The following is a 20,301-nucleotide window of genomic DNA, read 5'->3' as shown; positions in this document are numbered from 1 at the left end:
TGAGATAGGCGCCAGCGCCCCCCGCGACCCCAAAAGGGAATAAGCGGTAGAACATGGATGGATGGATATATATGTGACTATTAATATTATACACAATATTACTTATTATATTATATATAATATTAATTATTATAGGGCTTCACGGTGGCAGAGGGGTTAGTGCGTCTGCCTCACAATACGAAGTTCCTGCAGTCCTGGGTTCAAATCCAGGCTCGGGATCTTTCTGTGTGGAGTTTGCATGTTCTCCCCGTGAATGCGTGGGTTCCCTCCGGGTACTCCGGCTTCCTCCTACCTCCAAAGACATGCACCTGGTGATAGGTTGATTGGCAACACTAAATTGGCCCTAGTGTGTGAATGTGAGTGTGAATGTTGTCCGTCTATCTGTGTTGGCCCTGCGATGAGGTGGCGACTTGTCCAGGGTGTACCCCGCCTTCCGCCCGATTGGAGCTGAGATAGGCGCCAGCGCCCCCCGCGACCCCAAAAGGGAATAAGCGGTAGAAAATGGATGGATGGATTAATTATTATATTATATATAATATTAATTATTATATTATATATAATATTACTTATTATAATATATTTAATATTACTTAATTATTTCACATCAAAGATTCCACTTCGGAAATGTTCTATTTTTTTGTTTTTTACAATAAATCAACGTTTTCTTTAACAAAAAGTGCATGAAAAGTTAAATCCATCAATGAAATTAAACGTAATATCTGAATAAATAATTAACATATGACTTATTTTGAACATTTTTGACTGAGGCCCATCCAGTTCCCTGAGACAAAAAAAGCCCTAAAGGGTTAAAAAAAAAAGTAAATAAAAAAAGACTTTAAAGTGAAGTGAATTATATTTATATAGCACTTTTCTCTAGTGACTCAAAGCGCTTTACATAGTGAAACCCAATATCTAAGTTACATTTAAACCAGTGTGGGTGGCACTGGGAGCAGGTGGGTAAAGTGTCTTGCCCAAGGACACAACGGCAGTGACTAGGATGGCGGAAGCGGGAATCGAATATAGTATTGGTTTTGAAAATGAAAATGATCAATATGTTAAAGTTAAAGTACCAATGATTGTCTCACACACACACACTAGGTGTGGTGGAATTTGTCCTCTGCATTTGACCCATCCCCTTGATCACCCCCTGGGAAGTGATCACACCCGGGAATCATTTATGGTGATTTAACCCCCAATTCCAACCCTTGATGCTGAGTCCCAAGCAGGGAGGCAATGGGTCCCATTTTTTTTTTTATAGTCTTTGGTATGGCCCAGCATGTTTAAATGTTTTTGTGTGTGTGAGGCTTCTCTCAAGCAGAAGGTGTTGTTGTTTTGTGTAGGAGATGACGCAGACCTTTGCAGTGAACTCCTCCAGGAGTCTCTGGATGCTCTCCGGGCCCTGCCAGAGGCCACCCTGTTCGATGAGGGCACCGTGTCCTCGGTCTGGCTGGAGGTGGTTGAGAGGGCCACCAAGTTCCTCAGGTGAGCCGCGGGTTCCTGTTGAGCTCCACTCGCTTAGGCTCTGTTGTAACTTAGCATGTGACACATGCTTACTTTAGCTTTAATCAATCAATCAATCAATGTTCATTTATATAGCCCCAAATCACAAATGTCTCAAAGGACTGCACAAATCATTACGACTACAACATCCTCGGAAGAACCCACAAAAGGGCAAGGAAAACTCACACCCAGTGGGCAGGGAGAATTCACATCCAGTGGGACGCCAGTGACAATGCTGACTATGAGAAACCTTGGAGAGGACCTCAGATGTGGGCAACCCCCCCCTCCCCCCTCTAGGGGACCGAAAGCAATGGATGTCGAGCGGGTCTAACATGATACTGTGAAAGTTCAATCCATAGTGGCTCCAACACAGCCGCGAGAGTTCAGTTCAAAGCGGATCCAAGACAGCAGCAAGAGTCCCGTCCACAGGAGACCATCTCAAGCGGAGGCGGGTCAGCAGCGTAGAGATGTCCCCAATCGATACAGGCGAGCGGTCCATCCTGGGTCCCGACGAGCGGTCCATCCTGGGTCTCGACTCTGGACAGCCAGTACTTCATCCATGGTCATCGGACCGGACCCCCTCCACAAGGGAGGGGGGGACATAGGAGAAAGAAAAGAAGCGGCAGATCAACTGGTCTAAAAAGGAGGTCTATTTAAAGGCTAGCGTATACAGATGAGTTTTAAGGTGAGACTTAAATGCTTCTACTGAGGTAGCATCTCGAACTGTTACCGGGAGGACATTCCAGAGTACTGGAGCCCGAACGGAAAACGCTCTATAGCCCGCAGACTTTTTTTGGGCTCTAGGAATCACTAATAAGCCGGAGTCTTTTGAACGCAGATTTCTTGCCGGGACATATGGTACAATACAATCGGCAAGATAGGCTGGAGCTAGACCGTGTAGTATTTTATACGTAATTAATAAAACCTTAAAGTCACATCTTAAGTGCACAGGAAGCCAGTGCAGGTGAGCCAGTACAGGCGTAATGTGATCAAACTTTCTTGTTCTTGTCAAAAGTCTACCATGCTAACGTTTTGAGCTAGTTTTTACTACCATTTACACGTGTGTGTGTGGGGGGGTGTATATATTTTCAAGTATTTCTTATATATATATATATATATATATATATATATATATATATATATATATATATATATATATATATACTCCATTCATGAATGAGTATATCCGTTCGGCCACCGTGTTCAATGGAGAAGTCTGATCTGCAAAATTTGCAGGCAGCATACCACTTCCCCTTCGAGCTGTCCGGGTTGAACTGAAATAATTTTTTCCAATCATTTTGGAACTTGCAGGCCTACTTCTTCTTCTTACTCGTCGTGGACATGTCTCTTCTTCGCTCTTCTGCTTGGTCTCTGTTATGTTTTTGGACATTACTACTTGCCGTAGTTTTGAAGCAATGCATGATGGGAATCCGGATGTTGCGTGTCCGTGTATTAACGGGCCGGCTGGAATAAACACATGCTGAGAAAAGCTCCGTGCCTGCCTACTTTATGGGTTATAGATAAAGCTATGGATAACGGAGACATATATGTGCAGTTGTGCACTGAGATCCAAAAGGTGTAGGTCAGGGGGGCCCATTACGTGGATCGCGATCGACTGGTCGATCTCGGAGGGTGTGTCAGTCGATCTCAAGCCAGGCATTAAAAAATAGACATAAAAATGAGCAATCATCAATCATACCAAGACTTCACTTTCGTCAGTTGTTTGACATTCTCGGCACCCGAGGATCTTGTGAGATGACGCTGCCTGCTGCGAGCTCATATTTAAGAAAAAAATCACTAACAGGGCGGACGCAGAGAAACACATTTTATTTCTAGAGACTCCGTACCTACTGTCAAAACTCTAAAGACCGACTGCACAGTTCCTGTCTTCACCATAAAAGACCTGTTTCATCCTGCCTGTGCTAACAAAATAAGAGTCTCAGAAAGCTAGCGTGCACAAGCGAGCAAGCTACGGAGTTTGATGCCAATGTATTTCTCCCCGCTTTCTCACTTGCTTGCCCACCCGCACACTCACTGACGTCACTCACCTGCTGCCAGACATTAAAGGGCCACACACATAGAGGTGGGGCAAGTGATCCGGTGGGGGGTGGAGTAGGGGCGGCCAGACGCCTTCCCGGCCTGAGTCTGGCGGTGGAGGTATGTGGAGGGGGGCGTAGCCTGCGGGCCTGTCGCTGAACGGTGTGTGCCAGGACCGGCCTCGAAGACATCGACAGTTCCGGTGACCTTGGACCCCAACACAGGCTCAGCATGTCTGACTGTGTCTGCTGACCTGTCCACTGTGTCGGTGTGTGATGAACAGCCTCTTCCAGACAACACAGATAGATGTGTCAACCCACAGGGCATCTGGGCTTCAGTGGGATTCAGCTCTGGGAGCCATTTGTGGGAGGTGGAAGTCGGAGAAAACAGTCACTGGTCTTTAGGGGTGGCCAGTGACAGTATCGGTAGGAAAGACTTGTGGAGACTGGATGACAACCCTGGTGAACCAAGTGGTGATGTGTGGACAGTGTCCTTCTACTCTGGTTTGTATCACGCTTCTCCCGGCCACAGTTCACCTCTGACACTCAAGAGAAGACCATCCAGAATCAGACTACAGTTGTTAGACTGGGAGAAAAAAAAAAAAAAAAAAGGGCCACACACATATGCTACTCTCATAACAAAGTGTTTAAAAACGAGTATGCAAGTTGGACAAATGAGATGCCAAATCCAACCACTTTCATGTGGTATTGGACAGAAAGGAGGACTTTTTTTTTTCCTCCATTTGAAAATGCGGACGTTATCAGCACCACTGTCTAATTCCAATCAATGCAAGTCATCAGAATCAGGTAATACACCAACTTATATTCTTGTCTTCATGAAAGAAAGGAATCTATTTGTGTTAAACATGCTTGTATTATCATTAAACACCATTAACTTGTTAACAAAAATGTCTCTTTCATAAATAAATAAATAAAAATTATAAATAGGAATGAGGTAGATCTCCTCGACTTGGTCAATTGAAAAGTAGCTCACCTGCAGAAAAAGTGTGAGCGCCCCCGGTGTAGATGTTATGTGACTGGGTTGGCACGGGTGGAAATCGGGAGACATTTGGGAGAATGGTTGCCCCGGGAGATTTTCGGGAGGGTCACTGAAATTCGAGAGTCTTCCGGGAAAATCGGGAGGGTTGGCATGTACTGTTACACCCATTCACGGATTCGGACACTCTGCACCATCTTCAAAGTCTGGCGACCACGTCCAGGGTACAGAAAGCAGTTCCGTCAACATGTCTGCGTCTCACGTGTCCTGTGTCCCTTCCCCAGTGAAATCCATGGAAACGCCAGCACCAAGGGAAACATTCCCCTCCAGGACCAGCACCTGGCCCTGGCCATCCTGCTGGAGCTGGCCGTGCAGAGAGGCACACTCAGGTAGCGCCGACAGCAGACCCTTCTTCAGGTTAACCACAGCTTCCCCCTCGCTCACATTTGTCCCTCACGCCTTTTTCAGTCAGCTGCTGTCGGCCATCCTGCTGCTGCTGCGCCTGTGGGAGAGCGGCACCAGAGAGATGGACAATGAGCGTTCCACGCAGGGAACCAGCGCGCCTCTGCTGCCCCTTTTGCAGCGCTTCAAGAACATACACAGCAGCAAGGAGGAGCCTGTCCTCGAGGAAGAACTGGAGGTTAGTGGCTGCACATTGAGGTCGCTTCATTAGAGTACTTTCCGGACTATAGAGCGCTCTGGGATATAAGCCACACTTGGGCTGGGCAATATGGCCTTTTTTTAATATCTCGATATTTTTAGGCCATGTCACGATACACCATATATATCTCCATATTTTGCCTTAGCCTTGAATGAACACTTGATGCATATAATCACAGCAGTGTGATGATTCTATGTGTCTACATTAAAACATTCTTCTTCATACTGCATTAATATATGCTACTTTTAAACTTTCATGCAGAGAGGGAAATCACAACTAAGTCAATTTATCAAAAGTGTATTTATTAAACAGTGGCACAAACATTCATGTCATTTCCAAAACCGAAAGTGCAAGATTGTCTGAGACATTTTAAAACAAGCTTTTGGTGCACTTTTGTGCATGATGTCACTAAGATGACATATCAAAGCAACACTCAATCAATCAATCAATCGTTTACTTATATAGCCCTAAATCACTAGTGTCTCAAAGGGCTGCACAAACCACAACACAAACCACTACGACATCCTCGGTAGGCCCACATAAGGGCAAGGAAAACTCACACTCAGTGGGGACGTCGGTGATAATGATGACTATGAGAACCTTGGAGAGGAGGAAAGCAATGGATGTCACTAAATTAAAGTGCACTTTTTGTACAGAACGCCACTACAATAGTTTAAAACAAATAAAGTGCACATTTGTGCATGATGTCACTCAAGATATTTCAATAGCTGTAAAATAAAAATGAGCTGCATGATAGGTTCCTGCGGACGTTATCTCCTTCTGTTGTTGACTTTTTTTTTTTTATACGGTGGCTTCACGGTGGCAGAGGGGTTAGTGCGTCTGCCTCACAATACGAAGGTCCTGCAGTCCTGGGTTCAAATCCAGGCTCGGGATCTTTCTGTGTGGAGTTTGCATGTTCTCCCCGTGAATGCGTGGGTTCCCTCCGGGTACTCCGGCTTCCTCCCACTTCCAAAGACATGCACCTGGGGATAGGTTGATTGGCAACACTAAATTGGCCCTAATGTGAGTGTGAATGTTGTCTGTCTATCTGTGTTGGCCCTGGGATGAGGTGGCGACTTGTCCAGGGTGTACCCCACCTTCCGCCCGATTGTAGCTGAGATAGGCGCCAGCGACCCCGAAAGGGAATAAGCGGTAGAAAATGGATGGATGGATGGTGTTGATCTGGAAATTTTGTGGGTTTGGCACCGGCCGGAGATGTTGACATGCAGAGTTTCATCCATCCATCCATCCATTTACTACCGCTTATTCCCTTTGGAGTCGCGGGGGGCGCTGGGGCCTATCTCAGCTACAATCGGGCAGAAGGCGGGGTACACCCTGGACAAGTCGCCACCTCATCGCAGGGCTAACACAGATTTCAAGCACTCTTCATTCTCTAGCGGGTGACTTTTCAAATGACGCTACGTTAGCAGTTCTGCTACTTTTCGTAGCAACGCTTTTGCCGCATAAATGTTGAACATATTCCCGCTTGAAGCCAAACCACCGCCGGACGATGGACCCCGTGCTGTTATTTTGAGAATTATTTCTTCCTTCATTTGTTACCAGATTCGCACCTTCTTTTTCTCGTATTACCACTCGCACCGCATCCTTAGTATCACAGCTAACGTTACCTTGTCGCTACCTGTCTGCTCCGCATGAGCTTGTGACGTTGCACACGTCACGCTGTGTAAGGTGCGCTTGGTTTACGTGTCTGTGAGAAGGACAGACAAGAAAGAGTGGGAAACGCATGCAGTGTAATGCCCACAGCTAAAAGCAACTGCGTGAGAACGTATACTCGAATATTACGATATAGTCATTTTCTATATCGCACAGAGACAAACCCACGAAATATCGAGTGTATCGATATATGGCCCGGCCCTAAGCCACCCACACACCCAATACATTTCAGGAAAAAAAACATGTTTTCCATGTATTATCTGCACCAGACTATAAGCTGCAGATATGCGTTGTGAAATGAGTTATAAATATTTTATAAATGTTTATTTACATCCCTTAATTGTTTCCAAATGCTGTCTGTAGCACGGCAGTAAAACGGCTGATTAAACAAAACAGAAGTCATCGTCATGGACCCACTGGCTGTGCAAGGTAGCGCTTCAGTTAGCTAGACAGCCCCTCCCGGGACCCCAAAAGGGACAAGCGGTAGAAAATGGATGGACTTAATAAGAGTCAGGGCGTTGAGGGGATCTGGTTTAATGGCTGCAGGATTAGGTATCAGTTTTTTTGCAGATAATGTGGTCCTGAAGGCTTTATCTGGCCAGGATTTTGGACTCACTATGGACTGGATTTTCCCGATATTATGCTAGACCCACTCCACGTCCATTGCACCGGTCTCCCTAGAGGGGAGGTGGGATCACCCACATCTGGGGTCCTCGCCAAAGTTTCTCATTGTCATCCCACTGGGTTGAGTTTTTCCTTGCCCTGGTGTGGGATCTGAACCGAGGATGTCCTTGTGGCTTGTGCAGCCCTTTGAGACACTTGTGATTTAGGGCTATATAAATAAACATTGATTGATTGATTGATATTTAGCTCTCACTGGATCCGTTCGCAGCCGAGTGTGAAGCGACTGGGATGAGAATCACCACCTCCAAATCCGAGTCCATGGTTCTTGCCCCGAAAAGGGTTGAGTGCCATCTCCGGGTTGGGGAGGAGACCCTGCCCCAAGTGGAGGAGTTCAAGTACCTAGGAGTCTTGTTCACGAGTGAGGGAAGAGTGGATCGTGAGGTCGACAGGCGGATCGGTGCGGCGTCTTCAGTAATGCGGACGCTGCATCGATCCGTTGTGGTGAAGAAGGAGCTGAGCCGGAAGGCAAAGCTCTCAATTTACCGGTCGATCTACGTTTTCATCCTCACCTATGGTCATGAGCTTTGGGTTATGACTGAAAGGACAAGATCACGGGTACCTATCTCTTCCTTAGAGATAGGGTGAGAAGCTCTGTCATCCGGGTGGAGCTCAAAGTAAGGCCGCTGTTCCACCACATGGAAAGGAACCAGACGAGGTGGTTCGGGCATCTGGTCAGGATGCCACCCGAACGCCTCCCTAGGGAAGTGTTTAGGGCACGTCCGACCAGTAGGAGGCCACGTGGAAGACCCAGGACACGTTGGGTAGACTATGTCTCCCGGCTGGCCTGGGAATGCCTCGGGATCCCCAGGGAAGAGCTGGACCATGTGGCTGGGGAGAGGGAAGTCTAGGCTTCCCTGCTTAGGCTGCTGCCCCCGCGACCCGACCTCAGATAAGTGAAAGAAGATGGAGGAATGGATGGATGGACTTAATAAGAGGAGTGGTCCACTCCCTGCTAGTTTTCCAATCAGATAAACAGGCTTAATAACTCCACATTGATGTTTTGGTGAATTTATTGAGGAATTTGTGAAACTGAAACAATACAAAAAGAATGCTATGCTAAGTTAATAATACTAACAGACACTCACAAAGGTGTTGGTAGCTAATGCTAACAATGTTAGCGGCATTACATTATGATAACACGTACAGACATGCATGAAAGCACTCCTGCAGACATCACACTCGGGACGGTTAGTAAGTAAGAATTGTTTTAGTTATTTTGTAAAACTTACAAACGTTGCCTGAAGGGATGAATGAAGAATTCATGCAGGTAGAAACGCTATGGATGGCTAGAAGACAGAACTTTCGGTTTAAAGCTCTAATCAGCAGGCAGCACTTACAGGCATTCACCCAGAAGCACATTTTTTGTTTTTATCACGTTCCATAAAACCTTATTACTCTTAAACATAATTAAAACGTCACTTAAAGGCCTACTGAAGGCCACTACTACCGACCACGCAGTCTGATAGTTTATATATCAATGATGAAATATTAACATTGCAACACATGCCAATACGGCCTTTTTAGTTTAATAAATTGCAATTTTAAATTTCCCGCAAAGTGTCGCGTTGAAAACATCGTGGTTTTGATTACGCGTGCATTTGACGTCACGGGTTGTAGCGGGCGTTATTTTCCAGTCCGATCTAAGCTAAAAGTAGTCTGCTTTAATTGCATAATTACACAGTATTCTGGACATCTGTGTTGCTGAATCTTTTGCTATTTGTTCAATTAATAATGGAGAAGTCAAAGTAGAAAGATGGAGGCGGGAAGCTTAAATTTAGCATTTAGCCACAAAAACACAGCCGGTGTTTCCTTGTTTAAAATTCCCGAAGATGAAGCTTTACTATGGATCAGAGCAGTCAAGCGAACATGGATCCCGACTACATGTCAACCGGCAGTTTTCGGTGAGAAAATCAATCAATCAATCAATGTTTACTTATATAGCCCTAAATCACTAGTGTCTCAAAGGGCTGCACAAACCACTACGACATCCTCGGTAGGCCCACATAAGGGCAAGGAAAACTCACACCCAGTGGGACATCGGTGACAATAATGACCCAGTGGGACGTCGGTGACAATGATGACTATGAGAACCTTGGAGAGGTGGAAAGCAATGGATGTCGAGCGGGTCTAACATGATACTGTGAAAGTTCAATCCATAATGGATCCAACCCAGTCGCGAGAGTCCAGTCCAAAGCGGATCCAACACAGCAGCGAGAGTCCCGTTCACAGCGGAGCCAGCAGGAAACCATCCTAAGCGGAGGCGGATCAGCAGCGCAGAGATGTCCCCAGCCGATACACAGGCGAGCAGTACATTTTTTGTGGTAATAAGTCGCCTCTTACCGGAGACATCAGCGGAGCTTCCGTCCTGCAGCTGCCGTGACTTCCCTCAGAGACTCTGGCGTCAACACACTCGTGGCCACACCCCTCCGACTTTCACATACTATTTAATCTCACTAAAATACTAGCAACACAATAGGCAGATAAGGGATTTTCCAGAATTATCCTAGTAAATGTGTCTAATAACATCTGAATCGCTCCCACTGCAATCACCATTTTTTAAAACTTTTTTTTCTAGTCCTTCACTGTAAATTTCCTCATCCACGAATCTTTCATCCTCGCTCAAATTAATGGGGAAATTGTCGCTTTCTCGTTCCGAATCGCTCCAGCTGCTGTTGGCTATGATTGTGAACAATGTGAGGATGTGAGGAGCCCTACAACCCGTGACGTCACGCGCACATCGTCTGCTACTTCCGGTAAAGGCAAGGCTTTTTTATTAGCGGGCAAAAGTTGCGAACCTTATCGTCGATGTTCTCTACTAAGTCCTTTCAGCAAAAATATGGGAATATCGCGAAATGATCAAGTATGACACATAGAATGGACCTGGTATCCCCGTTTGAATAAGAATATCTCATTTCAGTAGGCCTTTAAGTATATACTGTGGCACCATTAATAACACACAGTCATCTTTGATAACGATCCATTTGTGGGTTGATGACTATGGTCTGCAGATTCTCTCAGCACCTCTGAGTCCAAACGAGAGTTTCCTGCGCTACCTGACGCTGCCCCAGGACAACGACCTGGCCATCGATCTTCGCCAGACGGCCGTGGTGATCTTGGCCCACTTGGACCGCTTGGCTTGCCCTCGCAGCCCCCCGCAGCTCAACTCCCCTTCCACGCACAAGGTAGCTAAATGACGTATGCCAAGGAATAGACATCGGACAATATTTGGCATTTTGGAGTGTACAGGTGCTGTTCATATTATTAGAATATCATGAAAAAGATGATTTATTTCAGTAATTATATTCAGAACGTGAAGCTTACATATTATATCAATTCATTACACACATAGTGATATATTTAAAATGTTTATTTCTTTAAATTTTGATGATTAGTACTGACAATTACTGAAAATTCCAAATTCAGTATCTCAGAAAATTAGAGTATTAGTTACGACTAGTACCAAAAAATATTTTTTAGAAATGTGGGCCAACTGAAAAGTATGAAGATGGAAAGTTTCAGCATGTACGGCAATCAATACTTAGTTGCAGCTCCTTTTGCCTGAATTGCTGCAGCAATACGGCGTGGCATGGAGTCCACCAGTCTGTTGCACTCCTCAGGTGTTATGAGAGCCCAGCTTGCTTTAATAGTGGCCTTCAGCTCTTCAGCATTGTTGGCTCTGGCATCTCGCATCTTCCGCTTCACAATACCCCATAGGTTTTTTATGGGGTTAAGGTCAGGTGAGTTTGCAGGCCAATCAAGAACAGGGATGGTCCTTAAACCAGGTACTGGTAGATTTGGCACTGTGTGCAGGTGCCAAGTCATGTTGGGAAATGAAATCTTCACCTCCATAAAATTGGTCCGCGGCAGGCAGCATAAAGTGTACTAAAACTTCCTGGTAGACTACTGCATTGACCCTCGACCTCAGGAAACACAGTGGACCAACACCAGCAGATGACATGGCACCCCAGACCATTACCGATTGTGGAAATTTGACACTGGACTTCAGGCAACGTGGATTATGTGCCTTTCCTGTCTTCCTCCAGACTCTGGGACCTTGATATCCAAAGGAGATACAAAATTTACTTTCATCTGAAAACATAACTTTGGACCACTCAGCAGCAGTCCAGTTCTTTTTGTCTTGAGCCCAGGCGAGACACTTTTGAAGTTGTCTCTTATTCAAGAGTGGCTTTACACAAGGAATGCGACAGCTGAAGCCCATATCTTGCATACGTCGGTGCGTGGTGGTTCTAGAAGCACTGACTCCAGCTGCAGTCCACTCTTTGTGGAACTCCCACACATTTTTGAATCGGTTTTGTTTGACAATCCTCTCCAGGGCGTGGTTATCCCTCTTGCTTGTACACTTTTTTCGACCACATCTTTGTCTTCCCTTCGCCTCTCTATTAATGTGCTTGGAAACAGAGCTCTGGGAACATCCAACCTCTTTGGCAATGACCTTTTGTGTCTTGCCCTCCTTCTTTAAAGTATCAATGATCATCTTTTGGACAGTTGTCAAGTCAGCAGTCTTCCCCATGATTGTGTGTCATACAGAATCAAAACGAGAGACCATTTTAAAGGGTTTTCCAGGTGTTTTGAGTTAGTTAGCTCATTAGAGTGTGGCATCAGGTGTCTTCAATATCTGACCTTTTCACCACATTCTAATTTTCTGAGATGTTGAATTTAGGGTTTTCATTGGTTGTCAGCTATAATCATCTCCTTTTTGGCAAAAAACACTTGAAATGTATCAGTCTGTTTGGAATGAATGTATACATTCTACAAGTTTGACTTTCTAAATGGAATTAATGAAATAAATCAACTTTTTCATGATATTCTAATAATATGACCAGCACCTGTATTAGTTACGACTCCAACAGAAGTACATCAGCAAATACAATATATTCACACAGTATTTGGTATTTAAAAAAATATTGCAAATATTGAAGTACAAAACCCAACACCAGTGAAGTTGGCACGTTGTGTAAATGGTAAATAAAAACAGAATACAATGATTTGCTAATCCCTTTCAACTGATATTCAATTGAATAGGACAAGATATTTAATGTTTAAAACTGAGAAACATATATACCGGTGCAAATGTGGGTTATCGGCCTCCTTGACTTGTAACAATGGGCATCGGCCGGAGTCGAAAAGTCTCCAAAGGACTGCACCTTCTGCCTTGTGTTTCAGGGGAACATGCAGGAGGTGATTGCCTGCGGCCTCCTGGGCTGGAAGCTGTACGCCAACATCAACGGACCGATCCAGTGCAAAGCCCTGGCCAGCGTGGGAGTCACTCAGATTGTGTGCTCGGAAAAAGGCTTTCTCATCCTGTCCAACACCGGCGCTGTTTATGCCCAAAACTACAAGAGCACAACCCTGGTGAGGACACACTCTGGCTGCACGCCTCTTGTATGTTTCTTCTCATATCTACCTTTATTCAGACAAACAAAGACAGTTTGACGCTCTCTTTTTGAGTCGCTTGAGTTTGGTTTTGCCGGCAGGCGCCCATGCTGATCTACGGCCTGAGCTCCAGGAAGATCAGCAAGCTGGCGTCACATCCGGAAGGCCAGCATTACTTGGCCTTGTCGTCCAACGGGGAGGTTTTCTCCTGGGGCTGCGGCGACGGCGGACGCCTCGGACACGGCGACACCAAGTATGTGACACTCTCCGATGACATTGTAGATGCTCTTCAGATTTATGTAACGAATACGTAGCATATATATATATATATATATATATATATATATATATATATATATATATATATATATATATATATATATATATATATATATATATATATATATATATATATATATATATATATATATATATATATATATATATATACATATATATATATATATATATATATACATATATATATATATATACATATGCTAAGGGGACAGAACGATTGATCCGTGTTAAGGAAAGAATGAATGGGGCCATGTATCGTGACATTTTGAGCAAAAACCTCCTTCCATCAATTAGAGCTTTGAATGGTTGACCAAATACTTATTTTCCACCATAATTTACAAATAAATTATCAAAAATTCCTGGATTTTTTTTTCACATTCTGTCTTTCACAGTTGAAGTGTACCTATGAGGAAAATTACAGACATTTGTCATCATTTTAAGTGGGAGAACTTGCACAATCGGTGGCATCCCAAGAACACCACACCTACTGTGAAGCATGGGGGTGGAAACATCACGCTTTGGGGCTGTTTTTCTGCTAAGGGGACAGAACGATTGATCCGTGTTAAGGAAAGAATGAATGGGGCCATGTATCGTGACATTTTGAGCAAAAACCTCCTTCCATCAATTAGAGCTTTGAATGGTTGACCAAATACTTATTTTCCACCATAATTTACAAATAAATTATCAAAAATTCCTGGATTTTTTTTTCACATTCTGTCTTTCACAGTTGAAGTGTACCTATGATGAAAATTACAGACCTCTGTCATCATTTTAAGTGGGAGAACTTGCACAATCGGTGGCATCCCAAGAACACCACACCTACTGTGAAGCATGGGGGTGGAAACATCACGCTTTGGGGCTGTTTTTCTGCTAAGGGGACAGGACGATTGATCCGTGTTAAAGAAAGAATGAATGGGGCCATGTATCGTGACATTTTGAGCAAAAACCTCCTTCCATCAATTAGAGCTTTGAATGGTTGACCAAATACTTATTTTCCACCATAATTTACAAATAAATTATCAAAAATTCCTAGATTTTTTTTCACATTCTGTCTTTCACAGTTGAAGTGTACCTATGATGAAAATTACAGACCTCTGTCATCATTTTAAGTGGGAGAACTTGCAGAATCGGTGGCTGACTAAATACTTTTTTGCCCCACTGTATATGTATGTGTGTGTATGTGTGTGTGTGTGTGTGTGTGTGTGTGTATATGTGTATATACTATATATATATATGTGTGTGTGTGTGTATGTATATATGTCTATATACTGTGTGTATGTATATATAGATATATTTATATATATTATACATGTATATAAATAGATTAAAATTGGTGTAGAAAACATTGCTCCAAAGCATTCACACAATAATTAGATATTTTTCCGTAGAATCCACACAATGAAACGGTAAAGCATGTAAACATTTGTATATGTATTTTTTATTAATGTGTTATAAAGATCAGCATGTTGACATTTATGTTTACATACTTTCCAGCTACCTGGAAGAGCCCACAATGGTCGCTGCCTTCAACGGGAAGCAGGCAGGAAAACAAGTGGTGCACGTAGCGTGCGGGAGCACATACAGCGCCGCCGTCACCGCCGACGGCGAGCTCTACACGTGGGGGCGGGGCAACTACGGTCGCCTGGGCCACGGTAAGCAGCAGCGGTCCGGCTGCGACGCTCCGCTCCCGGCCCTAAAGCAAGCCTTCTTACCTGTAGGCTCCAGCGAGGACCAGACCACGCCCCTGCTGGTGACGGCGCTGAAAGGACTGAAGGTGGTGGACGTGGCGTGCGGGAGCGGTGACGCCCAGACGCTCGCCGTCACAGAAAACGGTTGGGATCCTTTTTTGAAGGAGTCGTGTAAAAAGGACCACGTTGACGTCTTTTTCCATGACGCAGGTCAAGTGTGGTCCTGGGGAGACGGCGACTACGGGAAACTGGGCCGAGGGGGCAGCGATGGATGTAAGACGCCCAAGCTGGTGGAGAAGCTGCAGGACCTGGACGTGGTCAAGGTGTGCTGCGGGAGCCAGTTCTCCTTGGCGCTCACCAAGGACGGGCAGGTGTACACGTGGGGGAAGGGCGACAACCAGCGCCTCGGACACGGCTCCGACGAGCACGTCCGCTATCCCAAATTGTTGGACAGTCTGCAGGGTGAGTTTGACTTTTGACCCAAGCCAAGTGATGCTCTCATGTTTAGGAGCCTTTATAACAGAGGTGTCCAAAAAGTCAAAGTATGCAGGGCCTTTTTTTTTTTTTGTCAGGAAAAAGGTTAAAAAAGGACAGAGGAGGTCTGGGTCAGTTTTTGCCTCATCCCTTACTTACAGCGTAAGTGAAGAATGACCTGACAAGTCTAAAAGAGATGATACATTATCTGCTCACAGATACCACCTGATTGTTGTTTGACCAGCTCGTCCTGGATAAACGAACCAACCACCACTGCTTCAGTCACACGCAGGATTCTCGCAGGAATGAAGGAAAAACTAACCCAGACCCACTGTATATATTTTTAAATGACAAAACTTTGTCCGTTTTTGTTTTACAGCTGACAAAGTATATTCTGCCCTCCCTGAATGTGGGTATTTAGTTCGTCAGATAGGTAAACAGTTCTTCCATTTAGCTGCGAAAAAACTTCCAGGTTGTTAATTGAGCCTTCAAATGAAATTACAGTACAGCCAAGCACATTAAATAAAGTACATTAATGCACATGAAATGCCAAAACATGTAAAAGATTGTGTCAAATCAGCACACAAACAAGCAACTGAAACTATACAGTAAAAAAAGTAGTCCTTATCCTGCTAGTTTCATGCTAACATACCATGTATTTTGCCATTGACAGGCTAACAAACATTAGCATCTCCATCTCGATCTTTTTAAACTGTTGCAAACGTCCATAGAATGACATTTTGAGGGAATTTTTTTGAAAACGGCATATGTTGAATTACTTAAAATAGAATAGAAAGTACTTTATTGATCCCTGGAGGAAATTCAGCACCAGTTCCCTCAAAATAAACAATAGACACTTAGGTATTTTTTACATGTGAATAATATAAATACAGTCTATTATACAGCATTATTCACATGTGAATAATATAAATACAGTCTATTACACAGCATTATTCACATGTGAATAATATAAATACAGTCTATTATACAGCATTATTCAGATGTGAATAATATAAATACAGTCTATTACACAGCATTATTCACATATGAATAATATAAATACAGTCTTATACAGCATTATTCACATGTGAATAATATAAATACAGTCTATTATACAGCATTAATACAAATACAGTCTATTATACAGCATTATTCACATGTGAATTATATAAATACAGTCTATTATACAGCATTATTCACAAGTCAATAATAAAAATACAGTCTATTATACAGCATTAATATAAATACAGTCTTTTACAGCATTATTCACATGTGAATAACAAATAGTCTATTATACAACATTATTCACATGTGAATAACATACATACAGTCTATTATACAGCATTATTCACATGTGAATAATATAAATACAGTCTATTACACAGCATTATTCACATGTGAATTATATAAATACAGTCTTATACAGCATTATTCACATGTGAATAATATAAATACAGTCTATTATACAGCATTAATATAAATACAGTCTATTATACAGCATTATTCACATGTGAATTATATAAATACAGTCTATTATACAGCATTATTCACATGTCAATAATAAAAATACAGTCTATTATACAGCATTAATATAAATAGTCTTTTACAGCTTAATTCACATGTAAATAACAAATACAGTCTATTATACAACATTATTCACATGTGAATAACATAAATACAGTCTATTATACAGCATTATTCACATGTGAATAATATAAATACAGTCTATTATACAGCATTATTCACATGCGAATTATATAAATAGTCTATTATACAGCATTATTCACATGTCAATAATATAAATACAGTCTATTATGCAGCATTAATATAAATACAGTCTATTATACAGCATTATTCACACGTGAATAACATAAATACAGTCTATTATACAGCATTATTCACATGTGAATAATATAAATACAGTCTATTATACAGCATTATTCACATGTGAATAACATAAATACAGTCCATTATACAGCATTAATATAAATACAGTCTATTATACAGCATTATTCACATGTGAATAATATAAATACAGTCTATTATACAGCATTATTCACATGTCAATAATATAAATACAGTCTATTATACAGCATTATTCACATGTGAATAACATAAATACAGTCTATTATACATTCAAGTACAGTCAAAAAGGAACACATGCATTATACAGTCTGATGGCTGTCGGTATACAGGCATACCCGTATATTCTCCAAAGTCTGTGGAAGTGAAGTTATGCCTGCTGACTTTGTACTAGCTAGCCTGCTACATTGAATAGTGACTGGCTTCGGAAGCACGTTGCTCCAAACTCGAACTCTCAAACAAAAATGTTGAACGCCATGCGAAAAACTGCCATGACGGGGCGGTACAAAGTATATTAATTATCAGTTATCAGTATCGTTTCAGATTTTTCACAATACATCTCATACTTTCCACTCACTGGTGTATTGTTTTTTGTCCGACAAGGAGGTCCTGATCTGTAGTCTGTCTATATTGTAGCAGGTGCCACACTCTGAAAAGTCAAGTATCCGGGGGCCATTTGGATATTTTTTATTTTGTAAAAAGAAAAAGGTTAAAAACAAATATATATATATATATATATACACACACACACATATATAGATACACATATATATTTATATATATATATATATATATATATATATATATATATTAAAAGACAAAACATAGTGTCAGATTTGTATAATAAGCGACTAGGTATATTATTAAACATTTTATTTTTTCGCACATTTTTACTGTTGTTTTTTCTCACATTTTTACTGTTGTTTTTTCCCTGTAAGACGAATAATAAAAAAAATAACACGATTGTGTGACCATAGACACCTTCTAAGTAGACGCAGCATGGAGCGCTACTGCCTACTTGCGCTGACGAGACGCAGGGCCGCCATCTTGGAGTGGTGATCCGCTACACTCAGTGCAATTCATTTGGCAGGAGCAATGAACTGTCAGCACATTTAATTCATCTTACCTTACTGAATACCACCGATTTTCACGTGTTTTTTTTTTGTCATACGTGTAGCTATGATAAAGGACACATGTTTTGGCGTGTTTTATTATTCATAGTTTGCTTAAGAGTAATAGAATATTCTTATATGCTATAAGTGACCAGACATCCGACATCAATACTGGGAATATAATCCTTTAGAAGGGGAAAAAAACGACCAGCTACTTTTAGATTGAAGAAACAATTTAGGTTATATAAACATGCGTATATCCTACATAAACAATGTATGAATACATTAGATATCTATATATCTTATGGACCTATAGACTGTATCTCTGTTGCTGCAGCAGCAGAGAGTTTATTCTGTCTTGACATTTTATATTGATATGTTGTATTACATTCTTCCCTTAAATGACACAATCTGGACTGTGGTCCTAACTTTTACCCTTGTTAGCTTTTACAATCTTTATCTTCATCCATTATTTCAACTTTATGTGACTCAATTATGACATTTTTAAATGTGATTAATTTCAATGACATGGTCATACTCTTGTTAGCGGCTATGATATCAGTACTATTGAAGATCTTTGCTCCTTCTCCACTCTGTGGTAATATTCTTTTCACAAAATACAACCAATAGTATGTTAATGTTAAATCTTGTGAAAAGGGATTCCCCCAATTCCTATTTTCAACAGTCCGCTCATTTAAGCAGGAAAACGCTGAACACCATCTTTGTTTTCTACCTGTCAACTGTCAGTTTAGGCTGCTTGCCAGCTCCTCATCACCACTTCAAGATGGCGGCGGAATTTGTCACGTCACCGCAGCCAATACTGCGTCCACCTATAAGATGTCTGTGTGTCACACACTTAACGATGTTTAATATTGTTGTCATTTTTAAAGTAACTAATTCATAAGTTCAAATTATTTTATTGAACTAACTAAACTTTGTTTATATTTTTTATTTATTTTTTTATTTTGACAGCTTCTAATTTTTTAAAACATGCGTGTCTAAACTTTCTCAGTGTGCGGCTATCATTTGAAAAAAAAAATATTCAAAAAAATGCTAAAAACAGATATTTTATATATTGAAAAATTGTGTTATAGGTACCAAGTATATTATTATTAATTATTAATTAGAAAATGTCAGCGTCTTGTCTTTACATTCCAATTTTCTTTCTTTTTTTTTCTCAACTTTTTTTCTCAACAAAACTGGGCCATTTTAACTTCACGAGAGGACTGGGCAATAAATACATTTTACTGGTGAACTCAATGCCATCCATCCATTTTCTACCGCTTATTCCCTTTTTTGGGGTTGCGGGGGGCGCTGGCGCCTATCTCAGCTACAATCGGGCGGAAGGCGGGGTACACCCTGGACAAGTCGCCACCTCATCGCAGGGCCAACACAGATGGACAGACAACATTCACACTCACATTCACACACTAGGGCCAATTTAGTGTTGCCAATCAACCTATCCCCAGGTGCATGTCTTTGGAGGTGGGAGGAAGCCGGAGTACCCGGAGGGAACCCACGCATTCACGGGGAGAACATGCAAACTCCACACAGAAAGATCCCGAGCCTGGATTTGAACCCAGGACTGCAGGAACTTCGTATTGTGAGGCAGACGCACTAACCCCTCTTCCACCGTGAAGCTAATTCATAAGTTCAAATAATTTTATTGAACTCACTAAACTTTGTTTATATTTTTGTTTTATTTTTTTATTTTGACAGCTTCTAATTTTTTAAATCATGCGTGTCTAAACTTTCTCAGTGTGCGGCTATCATTTAAAAAAAAAAATTATTCAAAAAAATGCTAAAAACAGATATTTTCTATATTGAAAAATTGTGTTATAGGTGACCAAGTATATTATTATTAATTATTCATTAGAAAATGTCAGCGTTTTGTCTTTACATTCCAATTTTCTTTCTT

The 20,301-nt window shown here is 42.0% G+C and overlaps 1 protein-coding gene across 7 annotated transcripts in view; it reads left to right on the top strand.

Annotated features, from left to right (window-relative positions):
• herc2 (HECT and RLD domain containing E3 ubiquitin protein ligase 2) overlaps nucleotides 1–20,301 on the top strand; it is a 274,014-nt gene that overhangs the window by 34,015 nt on the left and 219,698 nt on the right. For all 7 annotated transcript variants that reach the window (XM_061888270.1, XM_061888266.1, XM_061888265.1 and 4 more), the window contains exons 7-15: nucleotides 1,341–1,482; nucleotides 4,818–4,922; nucleotides 5,002–5,173; nucleotides 10,561–10,734; nucleotides 12,737–12,925; nucleotides 13,048–13,199; nucleotides 14,741–14,898; nucleotides 14,965–15,078; nucleotides 15,145–15,396. In XM_061888270.1, coding sequence (XP_061744254.1) covers nucleotides 1,341–1,482; nucleotides 4,818–4,922; nucleotides 5,002–5,173; nucleotides 10,561–10,734; nucleotides 12,737–12,925; nucleotides 13,048–13,199; nucleotides 14,741–14,898; nucleotides 14,965–15,078; nucleotides 15,145–15,396 — 1,458 coding nt within the window. The remainder of the gene's footprint in view (nucleotides 1–1,340; nucleotides 1,483–4,817; nucleotides 4,923–5,001; nucleotides 5,174–10,560; nucleotides 10,735–12,736; nucleotides 12,926–13,047; nucleotides 13,200–14,740; nucleotides 14,899–14,964; nucleotides 15,079–15,144; nucleotides 15,397–20,301) is intronic.

This window comes from Nerophis ophidion, linkage group LG26, assembly GCF_033978795.1.
Source record: "Nerophis ophidion isolate RoL-2023_Sa linkage group LG26, RoL_Noph_v1.0, whole genome shotgun sequence".
Lineage (NCBI taxonomy): Eukaryota > Metazoa > Chordata > Actinopteri > Syngnathiformes > Syngnathidae > Nerophis > Nerophis ophidion.
This window is presented reverse-complemented; position numbering and strand designations above follow the sequence as displayed.